Source organism: Pyricularia grisea (genome assembly GCF_004355905.1).
Source record: "Pyricularia grisea strain NI907 chromosome Unknown Pyricularia_grisea_NI907_Scaffold_1, whole genome shotgun sequence".
Lineage (NCBI taxonomy): Eukaryota > Fungi > Ascomycota > Sordariomycetes > Magnaporthales > Pyriculariaceae > Pyricularia > Pyricularia grisea.
In genome coordinates, this window is record NW_022156716.1 from 742,391 (window position 1) to 768,659 (window position 26,269).

Genomic DNA, 26,269 nt, shown 5'->3' on the forward strand with positions numbered 1-26,269 from the left:
GAACACTTATTGAAACTACCAGATGATAGCAACAAGCATCTAAATAGTATATCAGTCAGGATAAGGGCATGTGCATATAATCCCCCAAACAGTCCATAAGCGGCAGTAATAATAAAACGTCCTGGGCCTCACGGAGGCATTCCTCCTCTACGAGCTCACCATGCGCCAAGACTTCCATGACAGTCTCAACGGCTCAATGTGGGAGCGGGTGCTTATCACGAGGGTGCATCCCTTCTCTTCTCGCAGCAACACAATTCGAAAAAGAGTCAGCCCTTCGGTGCCAGGTTTGTTCAGTTGGAGACTAGATAAAGACATATACCGAAGCCATTTGCTATTCACTCGTCCCATCAATACCGTCTCGCATTCTCACGTGAATTCGTTAGATGGCATGCGGAGCCGGCAAAAGTAACACAGCACATGTTTGATAAGCAAGGGAAGAGCTGATAAGCATGGGACCCCCCCATCTCTCCTCCCATAAATACCGATTGCATGAACAAAGTCTTCACTGCCACAGTTCCCCCCGTCATTTCTCTAGCGTCACCTGGAACCACATCAAAGGTGTGGCAAATAGCCTAGCCGAGTTTGGCTGGTTTTTACGAAGAATGTTGGGGCGATACAGGTTAACGCATAAGAGAGTATGTCGATCCCTCGAAGTTGCCGTAGTGAAGACTCAAGAACCTATGGTTCTGGGAATCGAGTTCGTGTGTTGGCCGCGCGGGCTGGTAGATCCCCATTTTGACAAGCAGAAATCATAATTCGCCTTTTATTCAGAGTCTGTGTGCTTGATCGATCATGTTGGATCAGTGTTACATCGCATTCGATAACAGGAAGATGTATTAATTATGAGCCTTTGATCTTATGTATAAGAAGATCAAATTATTCGTCCCGTCTTTTTTCATGGGCGAGACATTCCAGAGGGGCAAAAAAAAAAAAAAAAGAAAAAAAAAAGAAAGAAAGGTCCTCGGAAATCCTACTTTACAACAACCAGCAAGTTCCCTCGACGACTCGTACACACCGGGCCTTCGGAACGAAAAGAACTCAAAGAAAAAAGGCCCTTTTAGGCATGATCCCTACTGCATTTTTTGAAACCCCATGAACCGTGTACCTGAATGGAGACTTCTCTGTCAATCACAGCAAGCCTTTTTTTTTGTCTTTTTTTTTTTCTGCTTCCTTTCAGCCCGAAGATCAAAGACACAAGCTACGATCGGCAAGATTCGAGGCCTGCCTACGGGTCCTCAAGACATGGGGAAAGGGAGACGGATTGTCACCGCTTAACACTCGGGGCGGCGCACGGTCGACCTAGAAAGTGGGAAGGGGGGGATCGATCACGCCAGCCGAGAAACATAAAAAAAAAGAAAGAAAAAAAAAATCATCGTCGCGTAACCGGTAATTGTCGGCGCTTTGTATGTCTACCCTGTTTTTTTCTTTTCTTTTCAATGTCTTCGTTCTGACCCGCTGAAGGGGTTCAATTTCGGGTCGGGATTTTGCAACATGAGGTTGAGAAGAGACAAGAAAAGAGACCCCCGCTTGACGGGCGGGGCTCGTCTGAGATCAGAGAGGCAAGGGGAGAGAAACAGAGAGACAGAGAGACTCGGGTGGGTAAAGGTCAGAGTGCATGTCGAAATTATGTCACGGGGAGGTTTGTTCATGATCAAATTACAGGCTTCATAGTATTTCTCAGTTGCCATGTCTGGGATTGATTGGGCTTTTTCTTTCTTTTTTGCCACTGTGACCACTTTTTTAACTTGTCCGATCATAATATAAGGGGAAATGCACTGTAGTAATAATCTACGTGGTAATTAACTAGATCGACGTGACCATTGTGGAATAGGAAAAAAAAAGGAGACGAACGAGTGGTTGAACAAAAGAAAAAGAAAAGTTAAAAATAGTCCTAATTAATCAACAACGCTTGAACTGTGGCAAAAAGAGAAAAAAAAGAGTCCACGTTCCATCATTCAAAGGACCATAGGCAAATCGCGTTCATTACCTAGATAGAGTGAGTTGGATTAGTCGCCCGACCAAAAAAGAAAATTCCACTGCAAAACCCTTTCACCGGTTGGCCTCAAGTCGTCCAGTCACAACATAAAAAAAAAAAAAAAACGAATTTGATGGATCGTCAAATGTTGGAAACTAGCAACGGGAAAATCTGGTTCATATGATCCGGATCCTCAGGCCCGACCAATGGTTCAGAACCCTTTTACGTCAAAAAAAAATTGTTCGAGAAAACAAGGACGATCCCGTCCCGCGGCCTTTCTCCAATCTGTACGCCGCGGGCGACAAAACAAAACCTTGGTCAGTGGAATACTAGCAAATGACGATATAATATCATTCCAACTTGGCCCAATAAGACGAGACACTAAAACACTACGCGACGAGCAACAGTGGGAGACGTGGTGGGTCGTGTGTGCTCAAGGGTAAAAATCCGACGACATCGCGGAGAGGGGGGAACAGGCAAGATGAGACGAAACAAGGGCCAGCCCTGGCCAAGGGGGGGTTTGGGTTGGTTACCAAAGATCTCGTTTTGGGTTATTGATTACCGTAGTATTAGTCTCGAGCACGACGTGTAGTTGCTGCAGTGCAACATAGTTTGACTTGACAGCTACACCAAAGATACCACGCTAGATGCTGTAATGCTACCTAGTACTAGAAGAAAAAAAGGGTTGAAAACAAGCTTGGAACTGGATGGATATGGAGTTGCGTTGGGTGGGTGACGACACATGGGGGACACGCCCCACGATTCAATCCTGCACTAATACATTGGCGGTAAAAGCTTCTTGTTGTGAACCGCAAAAGGCTTTTGTGGTGCGGCATACGGCACGTCTGTCCCGAAAAAGACATCTGTCAGAGACTGGAGGTGGTTGATGTTTGATCCAATGGGACGTTCCAAAGGTAAAAAAGATGGCAGTCAGGCAGGCAGGCAACAACATATAACCGGTTGTGGTGTGGATTTGGAGTGGGTTTGATATGCTTTGGAGCTATGTACGGTACTGTAGAAAAGTCTCACTTCAAGATAAAACAACTACCTTGGCATCGAACTTTATTTGGCCTGCATTTATCACCTAGCAGTATTTAAATTAATTATTTTCTAAGAAGACAATGACGTGTCTTTTTTTCTGCTGCACCGATAGGTCTAGACCAGTACAAAGTGTTGACATGCCCACAACTTAACCCATCGGTCTCGTTAATTAGCTACAATCTCTCATCTTGGGTTTGACCGAAATCCTTGTCACTCAGCTCACCTGCCCACCGCCAAGACAAAATGGAGTCGACTCTCAGATGCAGTAGTTACGCTGCAAAGTAAATAACAGAGTCCTGCCCACCTTCGGCCCCAAAGTCATGACTCTGCATCAGGTATGATCACCTTCTTATTAGCTCCAACAAAGCTTGGCAGGAGAACGGCCCGCGGGACAAGACCGCTCTGCTGCTTTTTAGGAGAAGGCAATTTCGGTGTCTTATCTTGAAGGTTAAGTATGATCGAATGATTATCACAAAAAAAGGTTTCGCCACTAGGCCCGGTGCATTGAACAAGGAGAAATAATGAAAGGGCATGAAAGCGAGTTTTTCTCTCCTCGTGTAGAAGCAAGCAAAATAACAAACAACGTTTGACCTGCATAAATTTTCAATTCCCAAAGAGTACAAGAGCATGCGAATGAATCATGACATGACGAGCCAGTCTAGGGTTGGTTAGACTCCCAAAAATACCCAGCACGAGCAGCTTTCTCAGCGCGGTTCTGGCGTCTGTCCACTCATCTCATTCCCCTGGTACCGACTTGCATAGTTGTTTTATGGGTGGCAAAAAAAGGGCAAAAGAAAGGGTCAAAGGAAACAGACTATCGCTTCGTTTCTTCTTTGTTGCTGGTGTTGCGACATTGGTGTCATTGTTTGAATACATGGGGTGCGTGGATTGTTTCCCACCGTTTATTCAGAATCCTTGGAAGCGGAAAGATCGGTTGAAAAAAAAAATCAAAAATCATCAATCGCTTCATGTCGTTTTCATTCTTGCTTGTTTGTTCCCTCTCAGCTCTTCTCAGGTGTCGCGCCTACGTTTTTTCATCGTGTCATTACGTGTCAGTCAACTGATCCCCCAAGTTGAAAGTCGGCCCAAAGCTCCGAATCCCACGTTCTTGTCAGTCATCCTAATGCATGTTCTGTCCAAGGCATCCCAGTTAATGCAATCACTCATCTATCTCATTGGTACGAGATATCATACCGGGATGCACGCGGTTATTTCTCTGCCCGCTCGGATGATGGCGAATTTATTTGAAAAAAAAAAAAAAAAAAAAAAAACCCCAAGGTGGGTTCAGGCTTGGTAGTAAGTTGCTTGACAGCGTACACATACTCCGTGGTACAGATGCGTGGCTTGGCGTGAGTACCTTAGCATAAGTAATCCTGGTTCGACTCTTGTTCGTCGCCACCCCGCGAGTAAGCAACCCTGTCTGGTAACCCCATGCCAGATACTGTGGGTGATCCGAGCACAGCCTGCCACTGAACGCAACCGTCCAGGGTTCTTTTGTGTTCTTTTTCTCATATCGTATCGAGCGCTTTTGTTACCGAGGCATGGAGCCCTGGCTGATTTTTTTTTTTTTTGGTAGGGTCTTCTCTGCACAACAACGAAGAAGAAAAGCTACAACCCGGGACGGAAAAAAAAGAGACGCAACTACGCAGACAGCCACTAAAATGAAACTTCTGTCATCTTGTCTAGATTTTTTTTTTCGGGGACCTGTCATCTGCTTTTTTTTTCCGGAACCTTGTTCAATTGGGCGTCTGTCATTTCATTTATTCTTTGCATCTTCTATGCTTGGCCTAGTGATGCAAGATCAGGTACTACTGCATGCAGTTACTAGACTACTTCTAGTACTTCGATCCTGCCGTTCGACTTTACAAAAACCGTTGCATCGGCCCCTGGTCCGGCGCATGATCTCTTGGTAACCGAGACCTTCATCCCAGAGCCCCATCTCCACAAAAACAGGGCAAGCCTTCTCAATGAGCCTCTCTCCTCTCTGCTTTCTTTTCGGGAGCCTAGCGGGATGCTCATCAACCCTTGTTCCAACCAACCCCACCACCACCCCTGGGCTTTCTTTGACCTTTGTGAGTTTCTGCAGCATCCCTGATTAGTTAGTTACCTTGCAGATACAGAAAGAAGAAGAAAAAGATGCCACACGACAGACAGACAGCCCATAGCTTAACTTGGACCTGCTTAGGATAACCCCAGGACGGGCGGAACCCAAGCCTGTCACTCCTCTCCACACCCCTGGTCTCGTCAAGCAATTGAACCGAGAAGAGAGGGTCCTCCCGGATACGTAATCTGTATGGTAGTGATGGGGTCCTTTTTTTCCCCTTCGCCTCAGAGGTCTTTAGGAAAAGCCAGCTTCGGGGGAGTGGCTAGCTGGGCGGGAGTGTGTGTGTGTGTGTGTGTGTGTGTGTGTGTGTGTTTTTTATTTTTTTTTATTGTTGCTACTCTACTCGCACACTACCGAGTACTACTTGGCTTTACCTAGCTGGGTGGTGCTAGCTAGGTATGCATGCAGACGCTACCCCTACCTTGTTGTCTGGTTGCGAGGAAGACAGGACCCCTCCCTCCGCTTCTTTTGTCTCTTGGGTATCCTCTTTTGTGTCCCCTTTCGGTTCGAGCCTTCTTCCGGGTTGGTTGCGTTGCAACAGTCAGGAAAAAAAGAGACGTCGTGCTGCGACACACGAATCGGGCTTGAACAGGCACGGACTCTTTCCACGAGGTTGGGCGTCTGGGACGTCTTTTCCTTGCTGATTTGTGTTTCTCAATCCTTTTGATCTACGCTTCTCGTCAAAATCATCTTGTTTCCCACATTTTCGTCACTATTGAGTTTGACTTTTTTTTTTTTTTTTCCTTCTTCTCTTCTTCTTCTTTTCTTCTTCACCACATGTATATGGTTTACGCATCTGCGCTCATTCCTTTCGTCCGCTTCTCGTTCTGTTCTTTGATCGAGACACGCAGGTCGTGCCCGCTTCCATTCTTTTTTTAAATCCTCACTTTATTTTGGCTTTTGGTTCGTTTCAGACTTGACTGCTCTATACCCGCTTCAGGTGGTCTCACCCTTTGTGTGTTCCTCTCGTCTGTTTTCGTCCCAACCCCAAGTCCCTTCCTTTCTTTTTTTTTTCTTCACTGGTTCCTTTTTTTTTCGCCTTGGTTTTCTGTATCCCCTAATTCAAGGAGGAGAAGCAATTCGCCCCCCGTACAGACTTGATATTAATCCAGCTCGACAACTACATCCCCCACTTGTGAGGGATCCTTTCATTCTTTTTTTGTCCCTCCTTTTTTGCTTTTTTTTGGCTTTCTTGTTATCAGGGTTTTTTTGTTGCTGGCGCAAATTAATCTTGACTTTTCTTTCTTTCTTCCTTTTCTCATCAAAGGGGACGAAAGAGAGGAAGGAAAGGGTCATATAACCGCCAACGACAGCTCAACACAACATATCTGATAATTCAAAGCCTCGGGGAGGAAAGAAAAAAAAGACAAGAAGAGATTCACGACAGCTCGGATAAAAAAAAAGGCATCAACCAAAGCGCAAAATAACAACCACAGAAAAAAAGAAAGCAAGAATGTCGGGAGCAGGAGCTCCCATGATCCCGGCGTTGTCGATCCCAAACAGCAACGACATGAACAACCAAAGAAATAACAAGCAAGAAGAGATCGAGATGACCGTATCGCCCGTCCTGTCACTGGCGACTCCCGCGCAGGCAACCGCCTCGCCGGCCGGACCCCCGAGCGAGGTCTCACTTGGAGGGCGTTCGTCTGCATCGTCAGCACCATATCCTTCGGGAGGAGCAAACTCAAAGATGTTTGGTCCTTCGGGGCAAATCGAGGTGGTTCCCACGCCGCCGCCCGTCGTCCAGCCGACGCAAGAGTACTGGGACGAGAAGATCTGCCTCGAGGCCGAGTACAACCCGGACCACAGCCTGCCCGAGTCGACCGACAGCGCCACCCTCACCCGCCCGCCCATGGGCCTTCCGTATCCCAACACCAACAACGACAAGACGGCAGCGGCACCCTCTGACGTCAAGACGGCGGGGCTCAGGAGGTCGGCCAGCAGCGCTTCCATCGTGGCCGAGCCGGCACCGGCCTACAAGTCGTACAGCGAGGCCGAGGTGGCGCAGATGGCGGCCACTTACCGCGGCGAGGCCGGCGTGACGCAGGCCGACGTCCCCAAGCCGATCGACAGGCCTTTCATCTTTGGCTACCCGCGCAAGAAGGTCATCTACGGCGCGGGTGCGGCGGCGGCGGTCATACTGCTGATCATCATCATCGCGGTGGCGGTGGCAGTGAACGCGGCAAAGAACAACCAGGGAGGGGGCGGGGTCTTGGAAAAGGGCCGGATCGCAGCCATGAACTGGACCGAGAGCAACGGAGTCGCACACGAGGCGGTGGTGTACCAGTCCCGCGACAACAGCATCATGCTTTCGGCGCGGGACACTCTCAGCAACGCGTGGAAGGTGTTCAACGTGACTAAGGACATCATGACCAAGACGGGTCTGACGACGCTGGATGTGCTGTCGGGCAGCCCCTTCGCGGCCGTGTCCAACAACTACCAGCAAAACATCTACTACCTCAACTCGAAGCGCGAGATCCAGGAGCTCTACTGCATGGTTGCCAGCGTCGACAGCTGGAACGTGGGCATTTTGGGCTCCAAGATCAAGGCCGTTGCGGCCGAGGGGTCCCGCATCGCCTCGACGCGCCAGCTGTGCTCAAACTGCACCCGCAGCCTGTTCGTGGCGTGGCAGGACAACTCGACAAACAGCGTCCATCTGGCCAACTTCACAGGCGACACCTGGACCGACTCGGGCAGCATCTACGACTCGGCCGCTCCGGGAACCGCCCTGTCAATGTCTACGTTTACCGACTTTCGAGGCACCGGAACCTACGGAACCGATACAAACGCCCTGCGGCTGTACTTGGCCTCGGGCTCGAACCTGGTGGAGATGCTCAATGGGCCTCTGAACAACTTTGGATGGGCACAGGGCAACTATGGTAAGTCTCCTTTTTTTCTTCTCCATATTTTCTTGTGTTATACCTCGTGTCTTTTTTTGGCTTCCTTTTTTTTGTCCCCTCTCTTCTCCACAACATAAGGCCTCCGACCTTTCCTTTTCCTGCTTTCGGTTTAAAACGGGGTGACAGGGGAGCGGGGACGAAAAAGAAGGGAAGGGAGAAGAAAAAAAGGAAACCCCATATTTCTTCTTTTTCTGGTTCTGGTCCTGAAACCTGGACTGGTCCAAGGCGTGTGAAACCCATTACCCCCTGCCTGAACCGAACCTTAATTCCTTTTGCCTTCTTTTTCCATCTCTGCCCCCACTTTCCTCCACTTTCCCTTCCTTCACCGGGCCACCTTCCACCAATCGGCAATACCGTGCTTCAATTTTGGAAACACATCATGTCCTTCCTATTCAGCCTCTCTCAATTTTTTCTTGTCTCCTTCCCCCCGCCATGAGCAAGCAACATGAATCGCGTACACAAAGCACAAAACACGGAACACAGCACAGCCCGCCCGCTAACCCCACACCAACCTCTTCTCTCAGACAAGGCACTCGCCGCCGGCCTGTCGGTCAACCCGTCCCCCGAGATCGCGAGCATCACGTACGGCGCCAACGGGTGGTTCAACAACCTGCTGTCGTACACGGACACGCGCAACCAGCTCATGTCGGCAATCTGGCGAGGCGACACGTGGAGCATCCAGTCGGCCTCCATCTCGAATTTTGACGGCGGCAAGTCGGACGGCAAGACGGCACAGTGGCAGTCCCTCGCCGCCACCCAGACCATGACCCTGTATGGTCTGTCGGGAGGTCGCATCCATCAGCTCACCTCGTCGGCTTCGAACCCTTTCTTGTGGACTTGGGCTGGTACCGTCAAGACTGCGTGAACGAAAAAAACAAACAAAACGACAAAAAAAAAAAAATTCCTGCAAGGGAGTCATTTTATAGATTGGGATTTGTTTTATTTTCCTTTTCTTTTTTTTTTTTCTTTTTTTTCTTTTTTTTTTTCTCTCTTTTTTTTTACGGGCCTAAACGAAACCGGTGCAGGACAATGAACACTAGTGAGGAGGCAATGGGAAGACAAAGAGAGATGGGTTTTGGGGGGATTCTCCTCGATGGAGTGAGTGATTTGATACCTTTTTTTTGGGGTGGGGAAAAAGATGAAAGTCGTCGTGATGATTGTTTCTTTCGATCGATCGATGGATTTGGCATCTTGGGGTGACAGAAGAGAGTGTGTTGACGATTTAGGTTTTCGGTTCCTTCTTTTTTACGTAAAATTAGGACAGTACTTCTTACACATATGCATCGCGGTATGGGCTCTATTTGTAATTTTTATTCTCATTCCTTTTTCTTTTTCCTTTTTTTTTTCTTTTCTTTTTTTTCTGATTTACCTACCCCATCTCCTCTTCACGTAGGCTCAGGTCGTAAAAAGTCAAACGTGTCGAGCAGGTCAAAGTTGAAAAAGTCGGTAATGTCGCTCGTCATAAAGTCCAGATCTTGTAGTAGGATCTGCTGTTGGTGCTGATAATGGTGTTGAGCTCCGTGTCCATTCATCGAAGCTTGCGTATCGACCAGCCCTCCAGAACCTCCCTGCTCGGCAACGTCGAGAATGCTGCTGACCGTTGCTGTCGAACTAGTCGTCGTCGTCGTTGTGGCCGATTGAGCAGGCTCTGTTCGCATCACTGGTTGGCATGGCTGACATGGCTTGTTGAGCACCTGGGCCAGCACGCGCTCGATGGTCTCCTTGACCGCGCAGCACAGCCGTGCGTTTGGCGCCGACATGTCGATCCAGTCGAGGAACCCTACCAGCAGACTCAGCTGCTGGATTATGTTGGATCGGGAGATGCTGTGTTTGTCGCTCGCATGTTGACGTAGGGGCTGCAGGAGTTCCATACACAGCACTCCACTGGCCGGCGCGGCGTACGAGATGAGCTGTGTTGTTGAAATGGTTAGTCGGCCTTCATGGTGAAATGCATTCCATTCTTTCGTTGGACACGGGGGGAAAAGCGGAAAAGAAAACTGACAATCCACTCAAAATCCCGATGCAGCCCACAGATCCTGTCACGGTGAGTCCACAGCGCCGACGTTATGCTGACAATCTCGACGCTTGCCTGCAGCAGCGCGTCCGACGGATCCGGGTGTCCGACCTTTTTGAGCAGCCGTTCGATCAAAAAGATGTTCTGCAGGTGCTCGAGGCGAAGCATAATCTTGGCGTACAGCACCGTGATGGACATTGACGAGTCCTTGATGTCGAGATGGTTGTAGTTGAGCAGCTCCGGGAGTGAATTGTACCAGCGTCCCGAATCTCGGCACAGTCGAATGCTAATTATGCAACGGATTGTCAGTTTTCCGGTCGGCTTCAGCGATGAGCAGCAGAAGAAAAACTAAGCCCTATAACGAAACAGAACCCAGCGAAAAACAATAGTACTTACAGCTGATCATAACTCCGCTGCAAAGTATCCGCCGGTCCCAGCGCTAGCTCCAAGATCTCATCCCGTATCACTATCATCGGGATCCGAGCCCGCACGTATTTGACCGGGCCCAGCTTTTCTCTATTCCTATTCCAGCCGTTCTCGTCCAGCTTGAGCCGCACCGCCTCCTCGAACTGGTCCTGGGGTAGCAGGAGATCCTCATCGGACACGTCCAGCGGCATGCGCGTCGATATGTACCTCCGATTGAACAGCGGCGGCCGCCCCGTGCAGATGGCACCGATCTTGTCAATGGTGAAGATGCCCCAGCACGCCCGCCTCCGCGCCTCGGCCGACGCCGTGATCTTGCCCCCTCCATCCTCGCCCGCCCCCGGATCGACGTGCATGCCCAGGTAGTGGCAGAGAGCAACCGCCTCGGCGCACAACGTAAAGGACCGGAGGCTCGTGTCCCCGGAGTCCATCGACTCGAGCACAATGTTCTTGTGGTACAGGCTCAGCAACAGAGAGCTGGGTTGTTCGTCCTTGCAGAACTCGGCGCACTTGGCTGCGCATTCCTTCCACCCGATGGCAATCGCGCGACCTTCCCTGCCCTCCAGGGCGGTCCCGGCCACGCTGGCCCGGAAATGCTCCCAGTTGTTGCTGGCGTTGAGCTCGAGGGCCCCAAAGGCGAATATGACAAAGATCTCGCCGACGGACTCCCAGCGCATGGTCTTGCCCGAGAAGCTCGCCATCCAGGCCGCCGGGTCGTCGACGTCCTCCTTGAGGGTGGTGGCCGTGTTGGCAAATATGAGCTCGGCCATGGCGCGGAGGTCAACAATGGGATGGGAAGAGTCGGCCCCGTCGTCGCAGGACCCAAAGAAGACGGCGTACATGGACTCCATCATGTGCACGGCCGCGGGCCGCACCCAGGCGTCCATGGGGCTGATGTTGATTTCGGCGAGCAGGCGAGCGGTCTTGAGGTTGGGGAGGGACTGGAGGAGCGAGACGGCGCGGTCCAGCTTGCACGGGGACGTCCTGTGCGGGAATGGCGCCTCTGCATGGCGTGGTGGTGCGCCTGCAGGGTAGCGGCCGTCGGCATTGCTCACCGGGGCAGGTGCCGGGCTGAGGTGACCTTGAGCCTCCCTGAAGACGGCAGAGAAGCTGGTTGGGCCCAGGTAGCCGGGGGTGTCTATGGCGATTGACGGCGATGTAGGAGCGCCGCTGCTGTTGGGGGTAATTGACGACGACGATGACGCCAACGGTGAGTGTAATGCTGACGCAGGTCGGGCATGATGAGATGGTTGTTGTTCCCGAACTGGATGGATCGGCGTCGATGTTGTGTTTGTGGTGGTGGTTGGCCGCGTACTTCTTTGACGCAGATTCCCATCACTCCCGCGCGTCGTCCTCGCAGGAGAACCAGATGCAATGAGATAGACGCAAGAACTCTCGGCGTTACGACGTTTGCACCGAGAGCATGTTGGCAGGGAGTGGTCGCAAGCTAGTTTCCGCTTTCGGCACGGCTCGCAGGCCTGTTGGCGACCGTTGCGTCGGCGTGGAACCGAAGTAATGGTCACGGCTTCGGCTTCCATTTGGTTTCGGGAATCAGCCCGAGTCTAGGTAAGGTACCTATGCTGTTTTCTTTTTGGCGCCGATGATATTTTGTGATCCTTGCTAGCTGAAAGGCGCATGACTAATAGTGAATTATCAATCATGTAACTCCTGGCTTGGCTTGTTACAGTTTAGAATGCAAATTGTCGCAGTCAATTGCAGTAGGCGTTGGTAATGGAGAAGCCTTTGACAGGAGAGGTTCAGTGAAAGTTTGACAGTGCGGGGCTCGGCTCTCGGACCTGGTCTGTAAAAGTGAGTGCTGATGTGGTACTCAACGCTCACCGCTGGTACGTGGGTTAGGGCTGAACCAGCAAAAGCTACCAGTCGGAGATCGGCTTTCGGCGACAAAATCTCTAAGCATTCTTGGCTACTCTCTGATCTAAAACGTTAATTTCGTAAGCCGGACTAATTCAACACCGGTTGTCACCCACACGTGCAAGATTATAGGGCGGTATATGGAGCTGTTGCGTATTTACGCGATGAACCGATCTAAGCCTTTCTGAGGCAACAGTCATATTAGCTGAATTGGAAAAAATCCCCAAACAGAATGGTGCCATAGTCCCGGAAAATGTACCCACTGTATCTGACTGTTTACGAAAGAAAAAATCAACCGACGTAGTACTCCGGAGCTCGGAGCAGACTATGACAAACCTTTTCAGCAAGGCATATCAGTCATCGGTCAAAATTTGGATATAATTTCTGATTGTATATAAGTAGAACTTGGGACCTCTCTCTCTAGATGATCAAGAAATAGTCGAGCAACAAACATTACTACACAATCCAACGTGATCACAACATCAATCCTCTCAAGTTAATAGAATAACACATTTCTATACTCTACCACTAAAAGAAAAACAAATTATTCACAATCGTCTCCTACTACGACAACAACACCACTACAATAACAATGTCGACAACCACAAATCACATCTCAGCCAACGGCCAAACCACCCTCGGCGCCCTCACGGCCACCCCTCCGAGCACCGGTTCCAGCCATGCTTACGCCGCCGCCATAGCCCTCGGACCGGCCATGCCATGGAGCGGAGAGGCTTACAAGGCCATGACTTCGAGGAAATCGGGTCACTACGCCAAGAAGCCGCAACATAAGACCACCAGCAGCAGCAGCAGCAGTGGTTGGAGGTCGTTACTCAAGAGCTCCTCTGCCAGCAAGAAGAAGAAGGCGGCGGCAGCGGCAGAGGCTCATGCTGCGGCTGAGAAGCTGGGGAGTGATGACGAGTCTGTCTACTGTGAGTGTTAACTAAGCTGTATGTGGCTTTTGACTTGAAGTAGTTGCTAACGAGTATTGGTTTCGTTTGATTAGGAACTTTGAATCATCCTTCTACCCATAAACAGCTCAGTGCTGGTATGACTGCGGTGTTTTTTCTCGTCTTTGACTCGGAGTTTGAATTTTTATACGTTTCATACAAGCAAGCGGATTATAGATTGATATCAGACTGTACAGCCTAGCGGTCTGGTTCTAGTTTTCATAGCCTTCAATACACTTTCATGATTTGCACACAACCACAATAACCCTGCAATTCTACTGACGGTCGACGTCCTCCTCATGAGCATAATGGTGCTCGTCATAATCATCCTCGCCAGTCTCGACATGCTGCTGCTCATCGAACTCCCCCTGATCATCCCCATCCCCTTCACCATCATCAACCTGACCCTCCTCCTCCTCCTCCTCCTCCGCAGCCGGTGCAACCTGCCAACGATCAATCACAGTGTCCACAAAGTGCTGCTCCTCCTCGCTGACCTCATCGTCCGCCGCAATGATGTCCTGCAGCTGCGCCGTGATGGACGCCAGCACCTCTGGCGCAAACACCTCGCGGAACACGTCGACCGTGTCCCAGACCAGGGCGTCGTCGTCCCCGAACCGCGCGTGCGTGTTGCGCAGCACCGCGTCCGCGTTCTGCTTGGACCCCAGCTCCTCCAGCACGGGCGCGAGGTGGTCGACGGCGCCCTGCATCTCCTCCTCGGCCACTTGTCCGTCCGCGCCCGCCGCGCGCAGGAACAGCAGCGCGAGTCGCACCTCGACGGGCACGGGGCCCATGCGCTCCACCAGGTTGCCGTACTCGTCCTCGCTCATGTCGGCAATCACGCCAGACACCTCCTCCAGCACCGTCTCGTCGTCCTCGGCCCAGCAGTCCTCGTCCGGAGGCAGCACGTCCACCCGCTCCACCACCCACGAGTCCTCCAGGTTCCACCGCTCGCTCATGACGTACCGGTACGGCATGTAGCAGTAGCCCGCCGCCGCCCAATCCTCGCCCCACGAGTTGCGCACGATGAACACCTGATCCGGGTCGGAGTATCCCACGCACAGCATGGCGTGCTCGCCGTGGCTGCCCTCCTCGTCGCCCTTGGCCTCCTCCGCCGCCGTCGGCACCGGCACCACCCCTCTCCGCGGCTGCCCAAACGACCCGTACGTCTTGACGCCAAAGATGATGGGGTGGCCGTCGGCCAGCGCGGTGCGCCACAGGTCCAGATCCGTCTTGACGCGGAATGCCTCCTCGATCACGAAACCGGCCGCCTCGTCGTACGCCTCCTGCGACGGCTGGTGGTTGACGGCGGCCTCGTCAAACGGCCACGTCTCCTCGGAGCAGGCGCCGTACTGGCGCAGCCCGTCGATGGCGTGCTCCATGTTGCTGCCGCTGTCGGAGATGGTCTCGGCGCCGTCCGGGTCGTTGACCAGCCGCGCGTTGTAGTAGATGAAGAGCCGCGAGACGTCGTACCCGTGCGCGCCCAGGTGTCGCTTCACCAGGTACTCGTACGCGCCGGCCACGGCGTTGGCCACGCAGCTCATCGTCTGGCCTTGGCTCTCCACGGGTGACATGTACCGCCGCAGGTCGACCTTGTGCGGCAGGTGGTCGAGGTTGCTGGTGCCGGCTGTGGTGTACTCTTTGCAGTCCTCCCGCGGCGGCCTGTATTGGTAGCCGACGAAGGTCCGGGAGGAGCCGTCGGGCTGGGTGATGGTGAATGCACTCATTGTTTGGGGGTGAGTTGGATGCAGGAGGGTGGTTGTGGGAGAATGGGTAGTTTTTTTTGGCAGTGTAAGTGAATGTACTGAGTTGAGAGAGTAAAAGAGAAAAGCGAGAGAAAAAGAAAGAAAGCAACTTGGGACATGGCATTTTATAATCAACGAGAATATGCCTGCCTGCCCTTCCTCAAAAAATGACAAAAAGCCCGTCAGCCATTCTGCATCCAAAACACCAACACAAGTTGCAAGGGGCCAGCAACTCCTGCAACAGGAACCAACAAACAAAGCTCAAAGCCGTCCAAGTTACCAATGAGATAATCGTGACCCAAGGACCCTGCTGGACCCTGCATGATCCCGAGACACCTAGCCACATTGGTGTGTGATGGACGCAGTTGGCGGCCTGGATGTTTCTCTTGGCCAGGCTGGCGGTTATATTTTGTGGATTCTTTTTGCCAGCAAAAAATTCCGATAGCATTCAGACAGGGGTTTTTTTTTGCGGTATGAGCGGTTTTTCCATATTTGGACCAACGAACGGACAGGAGAAATAGTGTAGGCTTGGCAACGGTGGGAAAACCCAATTTCTTTTTTTTTTGTGAAAGCGATGCAAAAATGGGGGAACTGCACAAAGTCTTGGATGGGCTGATAAGCCCTGGTCGTGATTCCCTACATGGAACAGACAAGACAGCAAAAACAAAAAGAGAAAAAAGCCTACTCCCCAATCCATCACGCAGTCCTTCCCTCCACCCCTATTTATCCCCCATAATACTGCCTGGGTCAGATGTTCATAGCCGTCTTCCTCCCCTCCCCAATCTGAAACCCTGCATGCCTGGTCCGCAGATCCCCGGTCCCGTTGGCGTGCAAGATTGACCCAAAACACCGCATTGCCTGCCACCGGCCGGAACGCGACCCCGCCGTCCGGATGAACCGTCCAAGGTCAGCTCCGTGCCTGTCCACTTTCGCCCATCTTTACCCACATCATCATCATCATCACCACCACCACTATCACGCCCCGTCACCTCCACAAACGGAAACCACGTTTCCCTCCTGCCGCCAACCTCGGCATGCTCCACCAGTCGTGGTGCAGTCCAAACCCCTGGCCCGCGTCCATCGTACCGTGCCCTCTGTGGCGTGCCCATGTCGTCGTCGGAGCGGAACGTGGCGCCCATGAAGCGTTGTGCGCGTGACTGGATGCACACCACGGCAGGGTGGTCAGGCGGCAGGCCGGCGGAGAGGAGGGCGGGGATTTCGGTTGAGATGGAGACGAGGTCGTGCATGTAGATTAGAACAGGCCATATGAAGATGATTTCGATGCGGTAGGGGTGTTTTGGGTCGCAGGTGTAAAGGGTTTGTTGTCTTTGGGTGTATACTGGAAATTGAAAGAGGTATTCCGGAAGTGGCAAAGACGGGGATGAAGGATAACAAAGGTATGGTGAGTGACACAGCCATCTATCTCGTCTCAGTCTACAAGAATCATAGTGCGAGGGCGACTATAATAGAGATGGCTGCTATCTTGACCCAAGCTGACGTTCCCTGATGATGTACAGTTGTTCTATATTTTCAAGCATCTCCACGTGCTTTGATAGACCTGAGATACTGAACCCTGACTCTCTTTCATGTCCGCTGGCATGACTGTTGCTGGTTGAGTTGTGAAGAGGTGTGAGATCGAACGGAAAAGGATAGTATATTACTATGCCAGCGACGGAGAGCTTGCATGAGTGATGAGGACTAAATAATTCAATGTAGCACAATGTAACCTTGAACCAAACAACCAGTTTACCACTTGCATATTCACGTTCAAATCCAATACGCACTTGGACACTCACTAGGTAAAGGTTGAAGCCCATTGGCTTCCAAAAGATGCATAATAATCTTGGTGTGGAGGGGTCGTCGTAACGTTGCGTACCCCCTGTTCGGCACCCCCCCTGTTCGGCACCCTGAAAATCTAACAACGAAATGCCTACTTTTATAAGCTGATTTAAATATAAAATTATCAACGGACAAAAATACAATCGTTTTCACGCTTCTCCGGTTCATTAACCTCTTCTTCATCAGCTAAAGGTTCCAAATTTTCTATATCCTTTTCCTGCAATCCAATAATGTTCTGTTTGTTAACCAAAAACTCGTTTGGATCCGGAACCACCCTCCTCCTTTTAACCGGCCGTATTGCCTCCAGTTGTGCTTCCAATAAGCTGATTTTTTGCTGGGCGCTAGCCAAAAGGGTATCTTTAGCTTCGAAGCTTTTTTGGACTTTTGCAAATAAAAGACGTGAAGTAGCGTTGGTTTTGTTGGATTGGGAAAGTTTTTGCAGTTGAAATCGGACATCTCGGGTCGTTTTAGGGGTTTTCCAAATAAGTAAAGACGGGTCGTTAATTTTTTGGGCTGGGCTTTCCGGTGTTTTATCCCTTTGCAAACCGTTGTTTTTATCTTTTATAACGTTGGCATTGCTATTTTCTAACAAAAAAGGGCTTAAAAGTGGTTTAACCAAGTTTACCGGCCATAACCCCGTTGTACGCCAACCAGATTGAATGGTTTTTGCTATAAATGCTTTTAATCTGGCTTTTCGATAACAAAGTAGGAAATTTCGTTTTCCAATAATTGTTGAACAGCAAAATTGGCTAACAAATCCAAGTTGACGTCGATAAGCTTCTTTTAACGGCCCAAAAACCGATAGATCCAATGGTTGGAGAACGTGTGACGAATGAGGGGGTAAATATAGGAGTTGAATATTGTTTTGCAAGCAAAGAAGCATAAATTCGTCCGTTATATGTGATCCATGGCCATCCAAAACTAATAACCGCTTTTCAGGGGTTAAAGGTTGGGTATACGGAATAAACACTTTTTTTAACCATTCGATAGCCGTTTCGTTATTTGTCCACCCGTTTTCGGTTGCGTGAAATTTCCAATTATCGAAAAGGCTTAAATCCGTCGGAAACCATTGTTGTTGTACGTTTTTTCCCTTAAATATAACAAGGGGAGGGAGGGCAACGCCCGTAGCCGATATACATTCGATTATAGTCGTCCAACCCCGCGTTCCGGGCTCTTTCCGTTGCAACGGCCGGATCCCGTTAAGCCCTAATACCAGGCCGTTAAATCCTTTACCTTCCATTATACCGGTTTCGTCCATATTCCAACGGTTTTCCGGTTTAATAGCGTTAATAACCGGGTTCGTAATATAAAGCCACCAAGATTTAATTACCTCCGTAGTAGCGCCATTAACCCGGGCGTTATCTATTCGACGGGGCCTTTGGGTCTTAAGGATTGGATAACGAGCCAAAAAACGAGTTATCCAACGTTTTCCAAGGCCTTTTGTCTCTCCGGCGGCTTGAAGAATTCGTTCGGCAAAAAAGCGTAATTCTTAATGCGTTGGCGGAAGCCCTAAAGCTGTTTGGGTAAGTACCCAATCAGCCAAATGCTTTTCCTGTTCCGTAGAAAGCCTTTGAAAAGGGCTTTGTGCTTTTTTATAAGCTTGAGAACCTTTAAGTCGACTTTGAAGTGTAGACCTAGGTATTCCCCATTTTCGGGAGGTTTTTGCAATTGGATTGCCATTATTGACGTCGTTAATTGCAGATATAAGCTGTTTTTCAGTATATTGCTTCATTGGAAAATGGAGAATCAAGATTAGAAAAAAGTAAATCCAAAAGTGAAAGATTCATCGAGATATTTATAATAGAAGTTGGAGGATAAAAATAAAAGTGTTGTTATTTTTGGGTGCCGAACAGGGGGGGTGCCGAACAGGGGGTACGCAACGTTATTCGGAGACCAGTCGAACCTCGGAGGTAGATGGTGGGCAATCTATATCAGTGTTCAAGCTGCCTGTTGATTTGTTTTCCCGCGTTCGCTCTCTACTAGCTTCTTTGTCGTATAAGTTTCTATTTCCGTCTCGGTAGACTGGCTGCTTAGCGTGGCACATGATTTTATTTGAATATACATCCAAGTGTTTTGCTTTGAATCCTACGATACCGTCATGATGTAATGAAATTTTTTGACTTCTCCTCAAGTGTCATCCGATATTATTGCTTCAAATTCTAAACGACTTAGCTGCTTTCCAATGATTAACAAGCAGAAAACACAACTGACCCCTAGCCGTCTCTGTCGAAATAGCTATCTGGCCTAGTTGCTGTTGCGCATGCAACTCCTGTATCTAGGTAGTCACACGGTTGTTGGACCTATATAAAGACCTTCCACAACGTGCATATCTTTTTCTGTAACCCTTTCGAATCAATCAGCGGAAAGAGGAGCAAATCTACCCATATTCGTATGGGTGCACCCGTTGGTTCAGACCTGACCTGTTTCACAGACCCCGCTAGTCCAATCAACAGTCATGTTATATTCAGATTCAGCGAAACACCGTACACCTTCTATTCTTAGCGTCTCACATCTCGAATGCTTGTGTTGAATTTTTCGCATACTCATTTCATCATGCCAAGGTTCTTTTGGTGAACACGTGACCACTTGATTGCAAAATCTATAACGCCCGTTTTCATTGTCATTGCCAAACACATCACTCTTTCTTAGTATAAGACTACTAGCTGTCTTTCATAGCAAGTTGTGGAATCATGCAAGATCCATCGCTGAGCATCGAACAGTCGAACTGTAGTTGACTTGTGCATGCTACTGCGGGTAAGGGGCTAGACGTAGCTTCGTAAAGGCAACGGAGAGTGACGTATTTTATGTGAACATGAATATAAGAATGAGACAGTAAAACAAGATGGGGAATCGCCCGTCAAAGCATTATGAGCACAATAAAAGCTCCAGTCGGGCTAGAGAGAGGCTACCTATGACCGCCAATGAAGGAAGGATGCCAACCCCTTAAGCATCTTGAATGGAACGAAGATAACATAAGACCTGACACGTGATCATCAATGACAACCTCTACATACGCACGCTAATACATTTCGCCTGTTCAACATCAGAAAAAGAGAAGGAGGAAGAAAAGGGAAAGAGGAAGAAAAGGGAAAGAGGAAGAAAAGAGAAAAAGGAAGAAAGAAGAAAAAAGAGGGAAACACTTGACGGGTCGATGTCCAGATCAGCATTGCTGATTCATATCCCTGTCAAACTGACGCATGGCAGCCAGTGCATCCAGCTCCTTCTCTCTCATACACTCTTGGAGCGACACAGGCTTGATCGCGGTGGACAATCGTATTGTAATGTTGGACTGGCGGGCTTGGTCAAGCCACTGAGCAAGGGACTGCGGTGTTGGGCTCGATGTAATGGGCCTTCTGTGAGCAGTTGAATGAGTATGCGGCATTTATACACTCAAGATACTCAAAGAACCATGTATAGGTTCGGAGTGGATCTTACTCCTTAGTCGAAACAGTACTGGACGGCTCAGACATGATCCCTACTAAACCTGGGTATCTGGGAATGGAAAGTTGCTACTACACCAGGATGTGGTGTCAAAGTCGAGGTAGCTTGGGGACGGCGGGCTTGGATCGAGGTGCAATCTTGGTGATATTGATAGTGATGTATGTGTGGCAAGTAAGGAGACAGCGCTGATCTCGCAGGGAGGGAAGTAAAGGGTTGCAATAGGCAGTGTAAAACTCGGTCCAGCTATTAATGAGGGCGTTTGTGCTATGGTGTGTTGATATTGGATGGGTGCAAAAGACCTTTTCTGGATTGTCAGAAGCAAAGGGGAAAATATGGCTGCGAGAAATGGAAAGGAGATTCTCGGTCAGCTTATATATAGACACATCAAGAAGAAAATTCTGCACTCATGGCCACCATCTCACATGTTGGGCCGCAAAAATATTTGGTCTAGTTTAGAGGAAAGCGAGGTCTTTGCCGTCAGTGGATTTAAGGCAATCTACCGGGCCGACGACACACACCATATTAACAAAAATTCCACACGGGTGATACGACCCCGGTCCGGGGATGGCCAACACCCCTTGTCGCTATTGGGAGGCAGCGATTAAATGATTGGAGAGCCGGGCTTAAGACCGCCAAGGCCTCCGAGTGTTACCCTTCAATCGCCGCACATGCAGTGGCGCTACTGCAGTCGTTCGTCCGCGTTGTGGTTGCGGCCACTGAGTAAGATTTCGAGTCTTCGAATCGGAAACTCTCACGTAAAGTGGGCCCATGCGCCATAGCCGGGCTGGTCCTATCCGATGAATGGCTCTCCGTAGAGCGGTATGGTTGGTTGTATTTTTATTTGTATGTTCTTCTATCATTTTCTTTTCTAGTCTTCTTCAGCAGACTTGCAAGGAGGGCGGAAGGGTAAAGTGTGAGTGCTCAAAGCCGTCAGAGGTACGGCAGATAAGTGTTACCCTCCATATGTATCCTGAATCTTTCCGACTGTGTTTGAGCAAGGATTTAACAAAATCTCGCTCCGTAGAATTACATTATCAGATAGGCTAAGAAGGGTTCAGAGGACCGTTGGCCCCTTTGATAATGCCCTTCCAAGCACAAAGGTCGGGATACGTATGCCACCGCATCTCAAGACTACAACGCCGCGCGAGCTGGAAGCTTATCAGGCCCTTGCGTAGTAAGAATCTCAACAGCATCATACTTGGGCGAGATTTCCCCCCCTGGAACCGCTTTGATTTATCCTCTGCTGAAGATGGACATGAATAATGGCCCCTTTGCTGTGTTCATTGGTATTTTTAACGTCCATCTATGCCAGACATTTCGTCGACCTTCCAGTCCGGCGTTATCATGCTTTCGTGAATCGTGTGCGCCCGATCCCTTTCAAGTTATGTCTCGGCTTGCCATGCAACTTGGGGGCCGTAGTTGCGGTTGACGCACGGCGAGTCCGGTCTCGATCTTTTCTTGGGAGTTATGCTAAGAAAAGTTTCATTTAATGAATAAGCTGGAATCCATCCGCAATGAGCGTTCAACCTTGTAAAAATAAAATGACAAAACGCGGTTTTGTTATCGTCTAGTCTCCTCTAGTGTTACGATCAAGGTATCGGGGTAACCTGTTCTTATGGTAAAGTACAGTGGGTTGAAGCAACTGAGCGTTTGACTGGGTAATTGGGGTTCTCAATAACTGGGGGTGAAATTATAATCGTTCTCAAATAAATATTAAGGTTAACTAAAATTTAATTGCTGCTAAACAATCCTAAAATCGAATCTATCTATATGGTAATAAACGTGACTTATATAGACTATATTCCAAATGTAATCTCTTTTAATTTGTTTAATTTGTGATTTTCAACTGAGATTTTACAAATTATAAAGATCCATTCCTTTGGCCGTCACGTAAGGTCACGTAAAATCTCGTGGCCTTACCTTTAAGTAATCGTTATTTTGCCGGTCGGTATTTTTTTTGGGCGAATGTCGTTAAAAGGGGTGTAACCCCACCTGGCCTCTTTAATACCGGCCCAATTATTTGGTCGTAATATTAGGTTTCCTTTTTTTTGGCCAAATCCCTTTGGCTTTTAAATAGTTTATATTCCCCTAATTTTTGTTTTTGGTTTCGTTCCTTTTTTATTAACTTTTTTTTTTTTTGCGCCATATTTAATCGCGTCGTTAAATTAAAATTTGGTCGTTCGTCGACGGAACGTCGCCACGTTTTTTTTGCGTTTTTTTTTCTTTATTCCGTAAATATGCTTTTTTATTTTTATTATAAATCGCGCGGTATGGTACGTTGCGTTATTTCGCCGCAAGATTTTTTTCGTTATATTAAATACTTTCGTATTAATCGGTCTGGTTGCAACGTATTGGGGGTATTTAACGCCCAATTACGTAATATCGGTCGGTAATATTCGAACCTGGATACGGAAATCGAAACTTTGGAAAAAAATATTTTGGCGGAACAGTAAAAAATTTAGGAAAAATAATTGAAATTATTTCGTTTACGGAAATAAAAAAAATTGTAATTTGAAAAAATAATACGAACTATATTTCGCGGAATTAATAATTTGGAAGAATTGGATCGGGTAGAACGTAAAGAAGCAAAATAAAAAAAACGTCGGCGATCGGCCGAAATCTTTTCTAAAATATCCCTGGAATCGTTTTTTCCGGATTTCAATTTTGTCTGGGATTCGATTTTTCCGATGGGTCTTTTAAATCTTTCGTTATTGGATAAAATAGATATTTTTACGTAATATTCCGTTAATTAATTGTTTTCTGGTATTTCCTATTTTATATTGCATACTAATAATTTTTTTATAGGTTCGTTTGGTAGTATAATTTCGAATCTTAGTCGGTCCTTAATTTCTGAAAATGGTAAATAGTATTTTTTTAGGTCGTCTTTTTTTTCTTGGCTAATTTATTCGCAGATCCAATTTTTAATAATATTGGCGAAACGGTTTTTGGCAATCCTGGAAATAGTTAAAGGGTTTCCAAATATTTTTTTTATACCTATAGTTTTTCCATTTAATAAGGTATTTTGTTTTGCCGTGGTTTTGTTTGTGGTCGAGTATTCGTTTAACGTCGTAGGTTTGTTTTGCGTCGATTTCGATTATTTTTTGTATGTTGGTACCGTATAGTGCTGGTTCCAATAGTAATACGTAAAATGTGGGGTAAATTTTTATGGTATTTGGTAATAATAATCTATAATTGGTATCGCTAATCTTTTTATTAATTTTAAAAGGTCCAAACTTTTTAAAATCGAATTTGCTATTAGGTTTTTGTATTTTAATGTTACGTCGAATAAGGTAAACGTTATTTCCTTTTTCGAAAGATGGTCCTTTTATCCGATACTAATTGGCGTATTTTATTATTCTTTTTCGTACGAATTTTAATTTCTATTGGAATTTTTCGTATAATTGTCGTAATTCGTTCGTTTATTTATCGGTTCGCGGTGCCGTAATCGTGGTTCTTAGTTCTCCATACGCTGTAAGGTTAAATCCATAATTGGCATAAAATGGGGTTATTTTGGTATTTTCGTTTTTTAAGCTATTATAGGCGAATTGTATTGTGGGTAACAATCGTACCCAATCATCTTACTTGTGGTTTATATAGCACCTCAAATATTATTTTAATATTTAATTGGCTCGTTTTATTTATCCGTCTATTTAGGGATGGAACGCTGTTAATAACTTATGGTCTATTCCAAGTTATTCCATTAAAAATTTCCAGAATCTTAATGTAAAAAACTTATCTTTATCCGTAACGATATTTTCTGGAAATCCGTAATTGTTAATAATCATTCGTAGGAATGTGTAGGCGATTTCTTCGGCGTTATTACTTTTTTTATATAATAGGAAATAAACGTATTTAGTAAATTTATCCACTATAATTAATATATTGTCATACTTTATTTTTGTAAATGGTTTTTCCGAAGGTGGTAATTTAACGATAAAATCCATTATAATAGTCTGCCAAACTTTATTGGGGGCTGGTAAGGGTTGCAATAATCCGTAGGGTTTATATCTTGCGAATTTGCTTTTAACACAAAATTCGCAATCCTTAATGGCTTTTCGTACTTTTTATCGTATTCCTTGGAAATTATAGTGTTGTTTTAACCGTTTCCATATTTTGGAAATTTTTTGGTATCCGTAGGTTTTATTTCCGTGGATTTTCCGTATTTCTTTTGGCGTAGTTACCGTATTTGTTATTATTAGGCTTCGGTGCGTTGGTAGAAGGTTTCCGTTTTCGTCTGTCGTAAAGATAACCCGTATTTTTTTTGGTATTATGTTTTCGTGGTCTGGTTTTCGGTTAAAGGCGTCGGCCCTGCCGTTTTTTATTCCTTTTCGGTAAATAATCCTAAAATGGAATTTTAAAAGGAATTTTAACCATCTAATTTATCGTTTGTTTAATATTTTACTAGTGGTAAAATGGGTTAGGTTCTTGTGGTCCGTGTAAATTAACATTTCGTATTTAATTCCGGATAATTATGGTTTCCATTTTTCGAATATTCGAATAATAGCTATAAGTTTTTTATCGTGGATTTGGTAATTGAGTTCTAGTCCATATAACTTTTGGGAAAAAAAGGCGCAAAAGTGCAATTTTCTTTCTTTATTTCGTTGGCTAAATTGTCCTCCGATTGCGTAATCGGATGCGTCGGTTTCGACTTCGAAAGGTTTCGTTGGGTTTGGTATTTTAAAAATCGGTTTTCGCGCTACTGCGTCTCGTAGCTGTTCGAAGGCCTATTATGTTCGTTCTGTCCATTGGAATTCCAGGTTTTTTTTGGTTATATTGGTTAATGGGGTGGCGATCGCGCCGTATTTTTTAATAAATTTTTTGTAAAAGTTTACGAATCCGAAAAAGGTTCGAACGTCCTTTACGTTTTGTGGTTAAGGCCATTCCTTTACTGTTTGGATTTTCGATTTTTCTATCCTAATTTTTCCAAAAGCGATAGTATATTTTAGGAAATTGATTTATTTGCTATAAAAAATACATTTATCGGGTTTAACTAAGAGTTTGGCGTTTTGTAGCTTTTATAAAATTGTATAAACGTGTTTTTTATATTTTTCCAACGTTTTGGAAAAAACGAGGATATCGTTTAGATAAATAACGACGAAAATATTTAGGCATTCCCGGAAAACGTGGTTAATTATAGTCTGGAAGGTTGCCGGGGCGTTAATAAGGCCGAAAGGCATTATTAGGTATTCGTAATATTTTCGCCTGGTACGAAACGCGGTTTTCCATTTTTCGTTTTCCTTTATACGGATTAAATTGTATATTTTTTTAAAGTTTAATATCGTAAACCATTTCGTTTAATAAAATATATTTCGAAATTTTCCTATTAGCGGGAACGGGTAACGATTTTTTATGGTAATATCGTTTAATTGTTTATAATCCACGTATAGTCGTAGTTTTCCGTTCTTCTTTGGTACGAAAAGGATTGGATATCCTGTTGGTAACGTCGATGGTTTAATATACCCTTTTTTAAAAATTTTTGCAAAATATTCGTTTAATACCTCTATCTATATTGGATTTAAACCGTATATTTTATAGAATTTCGGTTGGGTTCCTTTTTTTAATAATATCTCGTAGTCGAATGGGCTATGCTCGGGTAATCCTGTTTCGAACTTTGGGCTAAATAATCGGGTATAAATTTGGTATTTTTTTGGGATTTTGCCGTTTCCGATCTATCCGTCTGCGTTTGGTATTGTGCGATTGGATCGGTTTTGGTCTGTAAATAGTCGTTTTTCTTCCAATATTAGCTCCGGGATTAGTCGTCTTTCCTATAAATACGCCATTTATTTCGTTTAATTCTTCCGTACCTTACGCTTCCTATATAAACCTTTCCAAGCTGGAAATCGTTTAATAATTAGGTATTTTTCCTATTAAATTTGGCCGGTTGTCCAATTTATCCTAGGGTTACTTTTCTTAAACCAAAGAATTCCTAAAATTATATTTTTATCCCCTATTTCCGTAATATTTAAAG

The 26,269-nt window shown here is 46.9% G+C and overlaps 7 protein-coding genes across 7 annotated transcripts; 2 read left to right on the top strand and 5 right to left on the bottom strand.

Annotated features, from left to right (window-relative positions):
• Positions 1-4,937: 4,937 nt before the first annotated feature.
• PgNI_00178 (uncharacterized protein) lies at positions 4,938-5,282 on the bottom strand (the record flags this gene model as incomplete). Its single annotated transcript, XM_031120261.1, has 2 exons — positions 4,938-5,096; positions 5,169-5,282. Coding segments are annotated over 2 exons (273 nt in total), but the record flags the coding sequence as incomplete, so codon positions are not given.
• A 1,291-nt stretch (positions 5,283-6,573) lies between these two features.
• Positions 6,574-9,036, top strand: PgNI_00179 (uncharacterized protein; the record flags this gene model as incomplete). Its single annotated transcript, XM_031120262.1, has 2 exons — positions 6,574-7,999; positions 8,545-9,036. 2 exons carry the CDS (start codon positions 6,574-6,576, stop codon positions 8,883-8,885), a joined length of 1,767 nt encoding a protein of 588 aa, XP_030985953.1. The 3' UTR covers positions 8,886-9,036.
• Positions 8,954-11,995, bottom strand: PgNI_00180 (uncharacterized protein; the record flags this gene model as incomplete). Its single annotated transcript, XM_031120263.1, has 3 exons — positions 8,954-9,930; positions 10,023-10,320; positions 10,431-11,995. The coding sequence occupies 3 exons, from the start codon at positions 11,993-11,995 to the stop codon at positions 9,406-9,408; spliced, it is 2,388 nt and encodes a 795-aa protein (XP_030987723.1). The 3' UTR covers positions 8,954-9,405.
• A 926-nt stretch (positions 11,996-12,921) lies between these two features.
• Positions 12,922-15,168, top strand: PgNI_00181 (uncharacterized protein; the record flags this gene model as incomplete). The annotated part of the gene is made up of 2 exons (XM_031120264.1): positions 12,922-13,250; positions 13,336-15,168. 2 exons carry the CDS (start codon positions 12,922-12,924, stop codon positions 13,361-13,363), a joined length of 357 nt encoding a protein of 118 aa, XP_030987724.1. The 3' UTR covers positions 13,364-15,168.
• Positions 13,555-15,003, bottom strand: PgNI_00182 (uncharacterized protein; the record flags this gene model as incomplete). The annotated part of the gene is made up of 1 exon (XM_031120265.1): positions 13,555-15,003. One exon carries the CDS (start codon positions 15,001-15,003, stop codon positions 13,555-13,557), a length of 1,449 nt encoding a protein of 482 aa, XP_030987721.1.
• Positions 15,169-15,776: 608 nt separating the features above from the next.
• Positions 15,777-16,130, bottom strand: PgNI_00183 (uncharacterized protein; the record flags this gene model as incomplete). The annotated part of the gene is made up of 1 exon (XM_031120266.1): positions 15,777-16,130. One exon carries the CDS (start codon positions 16,128-16,130, stop codon positions 15,777-15,779), a length of 354 nt encoding a protein of 117 aa, XP_030987722.1.
• Positions 16,131-20,020: 3,890 nt separating this feature from the next.
• Positions 20,021-20,516, bottom strand: PgNI_00184 (uncharacterized protein; the record flags this gene model as incomplete). Its single annotated transcript, XM_031120267.1, has 2 exons — positions 20,296-20,516; positions 20,021-20,213 (listed from the first exon to the last, which is right to left on the bottom strand). Exons 1-2 carry the CDS (start codon positions 20,328-20,330, stop codon positions 20,021-20,023), a joined length of 228 nt encoding a protein of 75 aa, XP_030987719.1. The 5' UTR covers positions 20,331-20,516.
• Between the last annotated feature and the right edge of the window lie 5,753 nt (positions 20,517-26,269).